We start from the raw sequence: 12,220 nt of genomic DNA on the forward strand, positions 1-12,220 counted from the left end.
ATTATTTTTTTTTTTTTTTTAAAGAAAAAGGTAGTTATGCACAGGTAAAAAATGATAGTGAACTAAGAAAATCATGAACTAAGGACTGTGATTTTTATCCACTTTTTTGCTCCTGATGGCCATTAAATTTTTTTTTTTCTGTAATCTCTTTTATCCAACCTAAATTTTTTCAGTATAAGGGACTGAGTTAGATCATTCCCAACGTCCTCTCCAGCTCTAAAATTCTCTATTTATCAATAAATCAGGGCTCAATTTTAATTAAATTTCAATAAAAAAAAGTTCTGAATAACAATTTTAATCACACCTTTTTTCCTCTTAGAAAACCAGACATCTGTTTCAGTCAAAAGCTGTTTTAAAGATCCATTCCAAGAAGGCACAAGTTGAAGGAACATCCACTAGATTAAAAAAAATAAGAAAAAAACCCTGTAAAACTTCATCATTTTGAGTTCACATTTTCAAACTGTTTTCTTAAAACACAGTATCTAAAAATTTAATTTCCATTTTATAAGCACTGAAAGAAGTAAAACTATTACATGATATGCTCATGATAAGCCTTAAATTCATCATGGCATTAATCATGGTCCAAAGATAAAAACTAGATGAGTATATAAGGAATAAGCTAATACCTGAAAAATATTTATGGTTTCAAATGCACTATAGTTTTAGTATTAAAAAGGTAAATGTTCTACATGTGTGTGTACACACATACATATAAAATATACTATATCATAGAGTGTAGATACAACACATATACACAATATATAAAATATACTAATTTATTTTACTCAATTAACAATTAAGTTTCTTTTTTTTTTTTTTTTTTTTTAATTTTATTTTTAAAAAAAAATCACATGCTCCCCATCCTGAACCCTCCTCCCTCCCAACCTCCCCATACCATCCCCCTGGGCCTTCCCAGCGCACCAGCCCCAAGCATCCAGCATCGTGCACTGAACCTGGACTGGCATCTCGTTTCATACATGACATTTCACATGTTTCAATGACATTCTCCCAAATCTTCCCACCCTCTCCCACAGAGTCCATAAGACTGTTCTATACATCAGTGTCTCTTTTGCTGTCTCGTACACAGGGTTATTGTTACCATCTTTCTAAATTCCATATACATGCGTTAGTATACTGTATTTATGTTTTTCCTTCTGGCTTACTTCACTCTGTATAATAGTCTCCAGTTTCATCCACCTCATTAGAACTGATTCAAATGTATTCTTTTTAATGGCTGAGTAATACTCCATTGTGTATATGTACCACAGCTTTCTTATCCATTCATCTGCTGATGGACATCTAGGTTGCTTCCATGTCCTAGCTATTATAAACAGTGCTGCGATGAACATTGGGGTACACGTGTCTCTTTCCCTTCTGGTTTCCTCAGTGTGTATGCCCAGCAGTGGGATTGCTGGATCATAAGGCAGTTCTATTTCCAGTTTTTTAAGGAATCTCCACACTGTTCTCCATAGTGGCTGTACTAATTTGCATTCCCACCAACAGTGCAAGAGGGTTCCCTTTTCTCCACACCCTCTCCAGCATTTATTATTTGTAGACTTTTGGATCGCAGCCATTCTGACTGGTGTGAAATGGTACCTCATAGTGGTTTTGATTTGCATTTCTCTGATAATGAGTGATGTTGAGCATCTTTTCAAGTGTTTGTTAGCCATCTGTATGTCTTCTTTGGAGAAATGTCTATTTAGATCTTTGGCCCATTTTTTGATTGGGTCATTTATTTTTCTGGAGTTGAGCTGTAGGAGTTGCTTGTATATTTTTGAGATTAGTTGTTTGTCGGTTGCTTCATTTGCTATTATTTTCTCCCATTCTGAAGGCTGTCTTTTCACCTTGCTAATAGTTTCCTTTGATGTGCAGAAGCTTTTAAGTTTAATTAGGTCCCATTTGTTTATTTTTGCTTTTATTTCCAATATTCTGGGAGGTGGGTCATAGAGGATCCTGCTGTGATGTATGTCAGAGAGTGTTTTGCCTATGTTCTCCTCTAGGAGTTTTATAGTTTCTGGTCTTATATTGAGATCTTTAATCCATTTTGAGTTTATTTTTGTATATGGTGTTAGAAAGTGTTCTAGTTTCATTCTTTTACAAGTGGTTGACCAGATTTCCCAGCACCACTTGTTAAAGAGATTGTCTTTAATCCACTGTATATTCTTGCCTCCTTTGTCAAAGATAAGGTGTCCATATGTGCGTGGATTTATCTCTGGGCTTTCTATTTTGTTCCATTGATCTATATTTCTGTCTTTGTGCCAGTACCATACTGTCTTGATAACTGTGGCTTTGTAGTAGAGCCTGAAGTCAGGTAGGTTGATTCCTCCAGTTCCATTTTTCTTTCTCAAGATCGCTTTGGCTATTCGAGGTTTTTTTTGTATTTCCATACAAATTGTGAAATTATTTGTTCTAGCTCTGTGAAGAATACTGTTGGTAGCTTGATAGGGATTGCATTGAATCTATAAATTGCTTTGGGTAGTATACTCATTTTCACTATATTGATTCTTCCAATCCATGAACATGGTATATTTCTCCATCTATTAGTGTCCTCTTTGATTTCTTTCACCAGTGTTTTATAGTTTTCTATATATAGGTCTTCAGTTTCTTTAGGTAGATATATTCCTAAGTATTTTATTCTCTTCGTTGCAATGGTGAATGGAATTGTTTCCTTAATTTCTCTTTCTGTTTTCTCATTATTAGTGTATAGGAATGCAAGGGATTTCTGTGTGTTGATTTTATATCCTGCAACTTTACTATAATCATTGATTAGTTCTAGTAATTTTCTGGTGGAGTCTTTAGGGTTTTCTATGTAGAGGATCATGTCATCTGCAAATAGTGAGAGTTTTACTTCTTCTTTTCCAATTTGGATTCCTTTTATTTCTTTTTCTGCTCTGATTGCTGTAGCCAAAACTTCCAAAACTATGTTGAATAGTAATGGTGAAAGTGGGCACCCTTGTTTTGTTCCTGACTTTAGAGGAAATGCTTTCAATTTTTCACCATTAAGGATAATGTTTGCTGTGGGTTTGTCATATATAGCTTTTATTATGTTGAGGTATGTTCCTTCTATTCCTGCTTTCTGGAGAGTTTTTATCATAAATGGGTGTTGAATTTTGTCAAAGGCTTTCTCTGCATCTATTGAGATAATCATATGGTTTTTGTTTTTCAATTTGTTAATGTGGTGTATTACATTGATTGATTTGCGGATATTGAAGAATCCTTGCATCCCTGGGATAAAGCCCACTTGGTCATGGTGTATGATCTTTTTAATGTGTTGTTGGATTCTGATTGCTAGAATTTTGTTTAGGATTTTTGCATCTATGTTCATCAGTGATATTGGCCTATAGTTTTCTTTTTTTGTGGCATCTTTGTCAGGTTTTGGTATTAGGGTGATGGTGGCCTCATAGAATGAGTTTGGAAGTTTATCTTCCTCTGCAATTTTCTGGAAGAGTTTGAGCAGGATAGGTGTTAGCTCTTCTCTAAATTTTTGGTAGAATTCAGCTGTGAAGCCGTCTGGACCTGGGCTTTTGTTTGCTGGAAGATTTTTGATTACAGTTTCAATTTCCATGCTTGTGATGGGTCTGTTAAGGTTTTCTATTTCTTCCTGGTCGAGTTTTGGAAAGTTGTACTTTTCTAAGAATTTGTCCATTTCTTCCTCGTTGTCCATTTTATTGGCATATAATTGTTGATAATAGTCTCTTATGATCCTTTGTATTTCTATATTGTCTGTTGTGATCTCTCCACTGTCATTTCTAATTTTATTGATTTGATTTTTCTCCCTTTGTTTCTTGATGAGTCTGGCTAATGGTTTGTCAATTTTATTTATCCTTTCAAAGAACCAGCTTTTGGCTTTGTTGATTTTTGCTATGGTCTCTTTTGTTTCTTTTGCATTTATTTCTGCTCTAATTTTTAAGATTTCTTTCCTTCTACTAACCCTGGGGTTCTTCATTTCTTCCTTTTCTAGTTGTTTGAGGTGTAGAGTTAGGTTATTTATTTGACTTTTTTCTTGTTTCTTGAGGTGTGCCTGTATTGCTATGAACTTTCCCCTTAGGACTGCTTTTACTGTGTCCCACAGGTTTTGGGTTGTTGTGTTTTCATTTTCATTCGTTTCTATGCAAATTTTGATTTCTTTTTTGATTTCTTCTGTGATTTGTTGGTTATTCAGCAGGGTGTTGTTCAGCCTCCATATGTTGGAATTTTTAATAGTTTTTCTCCTGTAATTGAGATCTAATCTTACTGCATTGTGGTCAGAAAAGATGCTTGGAATGATTTCTATTTTTTTGAATTTACCAAGGCTAGCTTTATGGCCCAGGATGTGATCTATCCTGGAGAAGGTTCCATGTGCGCTTGAGAAAAAGGTGAAATTCATTGTTTTGGGATGAAATGTCCTATAGATATCAATTAGGTCTAACTGGTCTATTGTATCGTTTAAAGTTTGTGTTTCCTTGTTAATTTTCTGTTTAGTTGATCTATCCATAGGTGTGAGTGGGGTATTAAAGTCTCCCACTATTATTGTGTTATTGTTAATTTCTCCTTTCATACTTGTTAGCATTTGTCTTACATACTGCGGTGCTCCCGTGTTGGGTGCATATATATTTATAATTGTTATATCTTCTTCTTGGATTGATCCTTTGATCATTATGTAGTGACCTTCTTTGTCTCTTTTCACAGCCTTTGTTTTAAAGTCTATTTTATCTGATATGAGTATTGCTACTCCTGCTTTCTTTTGGTCCCTATTTGCATGGAAAATCTTTTTCCAGCCCTTCACTTTCAGTCTGTATGTGTCCCCTGTTTTGAGGTGGGTCTCCTGTAGACAACATATGTAGGGGTCTTGTTTTTGTATCCATTCAGCCAGTCTTTGTCTTTTGGTTGGGGCATTCAACCCATTTACGTTTAAGGTAATTACTGATAAGTATGATCCCGTTGCCATTTACTTTATTGTTTGGGGTTCGAATTTATACACCATTTTTGTGTTTCCTGTCTAGAGAATATCCTTTAGTATTTGTTGGAGAGCTGGTTTGGTGGTGCAGAATTCTCTCAGCTTTTGCTTATCTGAGAAGCTTTTGATTTCTCCTTCATACTTGAATGAAATCCTTGCTGGGTACAATAATCTGGGCTGTAGGTTATTTTCTTTCATCATTTTAAGTATGTCTTGCCATTCCCTCCTGGCTTGAAGAGTTTCTATTGAAAGATCAGCTGTTGTCCTTATGGGAATTCCCTTGTGTGTTATTTGTTGTTTTTCCCTTGCTGCTTTTAATATTTGTTCTTTGTGTTTGATCTTTGTTAATTTGAGTAATATGTGTCTTGGGGTGTTTCGCCTTGGGTTTATCCTGTTTGGGATTCTCTGGGTTTCTTGGACTTGGGTGATTATTTCCTTCCCCAGTTTAGGGAAGTTTTCAACTATTATCTCCTCAAGTATTTTCTCATGGTCTTTCTTTTTATCTTCTTCTTCTGGTACCCCTATGATTCGAATGTTGTAGCGTTTAATATTATCCTGGAGGTCTCTGAGATTGTCCTCATTTCTTTTAATTCGTTTTTCTTTTATTCTCTCTGATTCATTTATTTCTACCATTCTATCTTCTAATTCACTAATCCTATCTTCTGCCTCTGTTATTCTACTATTTGTTGCCTCCAGAGTGTTTTTAATTTCATTTATTGCATTATTCATTGTATATTGACTCTTTTTTATTTCTTCTAGGTCCTTGTTAAACCTTTCTTGCATCTTCTCAATCCTTGTCTCCAAGCTATTTATCTGTGATTCCATTTTAATTTCTAGATTTTGGATCAATTTCACTATCATTATTTGGAATTCTTTATCAGGTAGATTCCCTATCTCTTCCTCTTTTGTTTGGTTTGGTGGGCATTTATCCTGTTCCTTTATCTGCTGGCTATTCCTCTGTCTCTTCATCTTGTTTAAATTGCTGAGTATGGGGTGTCCTTTCTGTATTCTGGCAGTTTGTGGAGTTCTCTTTATTGTGGCTATTCCTCACTGTGTGTGGGTTTGTACAGGTGGCTTGTCAAGGTTTCCTGGTTAGGGAAGCTTGTGTCAGTGTTCTGATGGGTGGAACTGTATTTCTTCTCTTTGTTCAGTCGCGCTGTGGGGAGGGAGGGAGGGATGCTGCAAGCAAATAACACTGGCGTGCGCTCGCAGTGCCTCAGCCACACTGGGTCTGCCCCCGCTCACTGCGCGTGTAGCCTCCCTGCCCACACTGCTCGGGCTCTAGGTTGTTCCGCCGGGAACAGTCCAAGGCTGGCCCTGGGTTGCATGTACCTCCCAGGTCCAAGCCGCTCAGGTTCAGGCACTCGGATAGTCCTCAGAGGCGCAGACTCAGTTGGGCCTGAGTATTGTGCTCTTCCCAGGTCCGAGCAGCTCAAGTGATGAGGTGTTTGGCGAGCGCCAATGCTGCGACTTATCGCCTCCCCGCCACTCGGTTATCTGGGCGCAAAACCGGCGCACCTTCTTAGGCAGATGTTAACCGTCCAGACCCCCAAGAAGTTTTAGTTAGCAAAGAAGCCTGCTTACAGTTTTATAGATAATGTCTCTCTGGGGCTGCGATTGCCCCCTTCCGGCTCTGGCTGCCTATCACCGGAGGGGGAAGGTCTGCAGCCGGCTATCTCTGTTCAATTCTTTGTTCCGTGCGCGGGCCTGGCGGTCTTAGGTTGGGGCTGGCTTTTCGCGTAGTAGATATCCCACAGTCTGGTTTGTTAGCCCAAATTATTTCGCTCAGATAGTGCTCAGGGTATTCAGGCCAGATTCTTACTCTAAGCAATGCAGCCCGCGCTGCGCCTCCCTGCCCAGCCCCCGCTTGTTAATCAACAATTAAGTTTCATGACATCCTATGTGAGATTATAAAAGAAATTAAATATGCGAAAAAGGAATTTCTCATTGTCTAACTGCTGTTGAGACAGTATGCAGAGTAATAAAGAACATGAATTTTTAAATCCTGGTCCTGTCAACTAATAGAGAGGGGAATTACCTAATTTCTCTGGGCTTTAATTTCTTCATTTGCAAGATGAGCATGATAATATGTCAACCTCACAGGACATTAGAATTAATATGGGTAACATAGAGCAGTGCCTAGCACATAGTAAACATCCAATACTTATGAGAAAGAATGAATGCTACCAGTGGCTCAGAGATAGAAATGGGCTGTCTACCTTCCTTTAATGACTGGTTACCACATTTACTGAACTTCCTTGAGGAAAAATAGTAATAGAATCTCACCCAGAAGGTGACTCATTCCCAGGTTTCATGACCATGTTAATGTAAACTTGGTGCTAAGGACAAAAGGCTAACAGCAAAATCATGCCGTGGGGAAAGCACAGACTAGAACTCACAGACCTGGGTTCTGTCTCACATCTGCCATGTAGTAACTGTAAGAATTCTAAGCGTTACCATCTACAGAACAAAAGTAATAGCCCACTTGTCTCTTCAGAGTTGTGAAAACTAAATTATACTAAAAATGTTGAAACCTTACAAAAGGATGAAGTGAGACATATGTCTGAAGTACAAAAGACCTGTAAAAGAATCTCAACATTCTCTAGAAAAATTTGTTAAAAATTTCATCATAAAGTTATTAATTCAACTAAAGCTCAATTCCGAAAACATTTCTGAAAACTGCATAAAATATTTAACATTTCTGATCATGTAAATAACATGTTAATTACTGGGGAAAAAAAACCTTGGAAAAAACAAATGTATTCCTAGAAGAGAAAAGTATAAAGAATACAATTAAAATTACTCATGATACCAATTCCCTAAGCCTAAAGACTTAGCATTCTGGCATATGTCCTTTTCCTTTTCTTGCATGTATAATCACTCTCTCACCACTGGACACGAGCTATTTTCAGTTTTTCACTATTATAAGCAATGCTGAGTGGCTATCTTTACACATATCATATTATGGAAATACCTTTTTAAGGGCTGTGTATACATCCATCTCCACTTGCATCACAAACAAGTTAGATGAACCAATGAGTTGTTTCATGACATTTATACTAGAAAAGATAAAATAGAAGTAGTGAGCCTCTCTTTATACAAAAGTTAAAGACTCTGGTAGAACTGAAAATGTTTTTAAAAGTCTTTTTTATCAAAAGAAAACATGGAATTAAAAAACTGCATCAGTCTTTGTGCCCAAGACAAAGAATCTTAGACAAAAACAATCTATTTGAATGTAAGAATACTTATAATTCAGACTGTATGCTGCAAAAGGTTTTTTCTTGCACTGCTGAGGAACAAAAAGCTTGCTCCACTGATTAATCAAGGTAAAGCAAAGTCCTAATAAGATAAGTTTTAGCATGCTCTCATAAAGTAGCAGCCTTCCCTTTCTTTTGCCTTTCCCTTTCATTCAATTAAAATTCTGTCAAAATTCACTGAAGAAGATATATCTTCAAAGTAACCTTTTACTTCCAGGCTTAAGAGAATTGCTTAGTCATAAAACAAGTTTTTATTTTATTAAGGGAGTAATATCAAAAAATAAGTGTTAGTATAAATTTAGAATGGAAATGATATTACTAGCTCTTTTCTTTTTTCCCCTTCCCCCCACTACCCTAAACAAGCCAGAAGAGCATCTGAATTTTTATGATGACCACTATGATTTATTTTCCTTTTGAAAAAAGCTCAATGAGAATTATAGAAGATAAAAAGTGTTTCTAATGACGTTATGCCTTGACATCATTAGGTGATGATTTTCTGGTAGAATACAATACTTCTCAAATCTTTCTATCAAAGTACCTCTTAAAGGCAAATGAAAGGAAAGGATCCAGGAATCTAGGAGAAGGCTAGCCATAAAAATAACATTTCTATTAATTTTTGTATTTATAAGCCCAAAGAAACTTGAATTCTCTCCATTCCATGATGTATTTAAACATAAAAATGTTTACTTCTCTCCTACTCCTCCCTACCTTTCTCCCCTCAAAAAGTCAGCAAAATTGACAAACCAGTAAGCCACTGAATGTGGCTTTGGTTTTGTACATAACAAAGCCTTTGGTTTTGTACATTTCCATCAGAATGCTATACACTCCCAGGGACATTTGTACCCCTGTTTCAGAAGCACCACTGTCAAGGTACTGCAATCCTGAAAGTGATTATGGCCTTTAAAAGTTCATTCCCACTCTGAATTTCTCAGACCCATAGCAGATATGTTAGCTCCATTATTACAAATAGGTTCAGAGAGAACAGAGACCATGACATAATCATCTCTGCCTCTTTCAAAGCCCTTAACAGAGTACCTTTACACATAGCCGTCATTCAGAAATTACTTGAAGGGAGGAAGGAAGAACAAGCAAACTAAAACAAAAGACCACCTTAATTGTAAATTTAATTTCATCAGTCTTAGTAACAAGTTTAAGACAATTTTCTCAAATGTAATTTCTGGATAATAAGAGATGGTGGTTTTTAAAATAAATGTTTAGATTCTTTAAGAGTCCAGCTAAAGTGAGGTAACCCTAGAGACTTTCTATAGTTTTACAGCAGCAATGAATTTTTCCATTAAAATTGATTAAAACAGTAGACATAATATGCACTGTATCAAAAAAAACGCATTGTATCATCTGCAACAAAGGAAAGAAACTTAGATACATTTCATTAAGTTCACTTTTTCATAATATATTTTTGTTTTATATAAAAATGTCTTGCATACTTTTAACAAATGAAGAATAGTCTTTTGGATAATTATGAAGCTATTTAAAATTCAAATACCTCAGTTCTTTAAAAAGTTCAACATTCTGGTGAGTCATCAAATTGTTTAGAAGCCATTCAAGGCACCTGAAATTAAAACATGGAATTATTTCATTATACAGTATATATTTATGATTTATTAAGCAGGACATACAGTTAAAGTAAAAACAGAATATTAATCTTGCTAGGACATGCTCAAATATTTTAATTTAACAACTGGAAATTTAGTACTGATTTTGTCAGCAGTTAGTAAGGGAATATTCCCTTAATATTAATAAGAGCCTTTCTAATTGAGAAAACTTCATTTTCAAGTTTGTGTTAAATGGTTTATGAAGGGCCTTACATACTTCTGTTACCTTCTTTATAATTTGAAAATGGGTACTGCAATTCTCAAGACTTAAAAACACTGCCAGTAGTTGCACTGATATACAGTCAGCCCTCGGTATCCGCAGGTTCTGTATCCGTGGATTCAACCAACCGAGAATTGAAAATATTGGAGAAAAAAATAACAACTTCAGAATGTTCCAGAAAGCAAAACTTAAATCTGTCGCAAGACAGCAACTATTTACATAGCATTTACACTGGATTTATAACTATTTACATAGCCTTTACATTGGTATTATAAATAATCCAGAAATGATTCACAGTATACAGAAAGATGGTTACTTGAATATACTAGATCATTAAATAAGGGAGGTGAGCAACCGCAGATTCTGGTATCCACTCAGGTCCTGGAACTAATCCCCTGCGGATAGTGAGGGACGACTGTAATGGCTATTATGCCTACTGCTTTAAAACATTTAATAGAAATGTACTGTAAAGAGGGACCATAGTTTTTATAAGCATGTATAACCCACCCACAGTCACAGAGACCACACTTTTGAAGAATTTACTAATTAGTCCAAATATAAAAAGGAACCTTTTATAGCAAATTCTATTCTTTTTTTTCTTTTTTTTAAATACCTATACATTCTCTTAAGAAACCAAAGCAGTCAAATTCCCAAAAGTGGAATGAGAGGAAACACAAGTAAGGTAACTCACTTTTTCTTTACAGAATCTAGTCCATAGGTCCCTGCCGATGTGTAATAGCCACACACAGTTTTCACATTAATTGTCTCCTTCATTGTCTCACCACACTGCTGTATTAAACCATCCTGTAAATATAAATAACCACTGGAAAGGCCCATTTCATACGGGAAAAATTAGCTCTGAATATGTGCTTTCACATATTAAAAAGGAAGAAAGAAAGAAAACCACTAAGTGCAGCAAGCCTAAGTCTTTTTTGAAAGTCCAGTAAAAATTTCTAAAAAAAAAAAAAAAATCCAGCAAGTATTCAACTAAATACTTGAACTGAAAAAAGGAAGGGAGAGGGTAAAAGCAGTAAGACAGAGATAAAAATTGCTACTCTCTTTTCTGTTCTCCTCTCTGGGACCTTTGCAAACTTAAGCAGCATTCTGTTTTGCCGTTCTTTTAAAACTAAGACCTTTTTACACAGTCAGACGACTATGTGATGGGCTGGGCAAGTACACAGTATGAATCAAGAGCACGTTCTTATTAAAGTTTAAAACACCTATCAATAGCTAAGAAATACACCTAAGACAAATATAGTATTGTTTTAAACACGTTGAAATTTTAATCTAAAATGTTTATATAGAAGATTTCAAATGGCTAATTTTATTTAATATAGGGAAAGAATTATCATTTTTTACTCAAATTTCTGAGCTATATTCACCATGCAAGAGTATTACTGTTAAATAGCTAAGTCATAAAGATAATGCAGAAAGTGAGTTTACTCAAATTTTTGAACTACATCCACCATGCAAGAGTATTATTGTTAAATAGCCAAGTCACACAGATAATGCAGAAAGTGAATTTAGAATAAAACCTAAAAAGGATTAAAAGTTACAAAAGTATAATTATTGAAAATAAGTATCAAAAGGATCAAAACGTTAAAAAGTCAAATTACCTCAGCCAGGGATATTTAACAAGCTATTAACTATTATTTCAAATAAACCAGTATAAAAATGCCACATAAAAAGAAACTTAACTTTTTAAAATGATCAAAATAAAATGTTGACTCAAACTGGGATTTTAAACTTTCCGGCAAGCTATTCTAGACTCCGCCCCTTTCCTTTTAAAATCCATCTGTGTCATCAGGTCTAGTGGATAATCCCTGCTTAACCTCGCCAGTATCCAGTTTTCCTCTCCATGCTTTTTACCCTCATCTAGACCCTCCTGTGGATTACTGCAATAGGATTTATACTCAACTTTCCTTTCAGCTCATCCTTCACATTGATCCCAAGCATTCTTCCTAAAATACAACTTTGTCTTTCCTCGGATTAGAACTTTTCAAAAGCACTTATGCAAAGTGTTAACTTTTTAAAAGGTACTGAGGGACTTTCATGATCTGGCCTCTGCCTCTTTTTCTCCAACCCTTCTATTCTATGCTAGATCTGTGTTCCACTCAGATTTTCTAACGCTCCATTATTTTCTCATTTCTAAGTCTTAGTTTTCTGCATGAAATGCTTTTTCTTCCCCTCTCTT

The 12,220-nt window shown here is 35.6% G+C and overlaps 1 protein-coding gene across 3 annotated transcripts in view; it reads right to left on the reverse strand.

The window, feature by feature from the left end:
* The window catches only part of GMCL1 (germ cell-less 1, spermatogenesis associated), a 62,911-nt gene that overhangs the window by 38,472 nt on the left and 12,219 nt on the right, over positions 1-12,220 (reverse strand). For all 3 annotated transcript variants that reach the window (XR_015136681.1, XM_086326207.1, XM_086326208.1), the window contains exons 5-8: positions 10,718-10,830; positions 9,698-9,763; positions 7,911-7,995; positions 305-395 (exon numbers count right to left, since the gene is read on the reverse strand). Coding sequence is in view for 2 of the 3 variants with exons in the window: in XM_086326207.1 (XP_086182333.1) it covers positions 305-395; positions 7,911-7,995; positions 9,698-9,763; positions 10,718-10,830 (355 nt within the window). In the remaining variant the exon portion in view is untranslated. The remainder of the gene's footprint in view (positions 1-304; positions 396-7,910; positions 7,996-9,697; positions 9,764-10,717; positions 10,831-12,220) is intronic.

This window comes from Bos grunniens, chromosome 11, assembly GCF_055505025.1.
Source record: "Bos grunniens cultivar Pamir isolate PY7600 chromosome 11, Bosgru_T2T1.0, whole genome shotgun sequence".
NCBI lineage: Eukaryota > Metazoa > Chordata > Mammalia > Artiodactyla > Bovidae > Bos > Bos grunniens.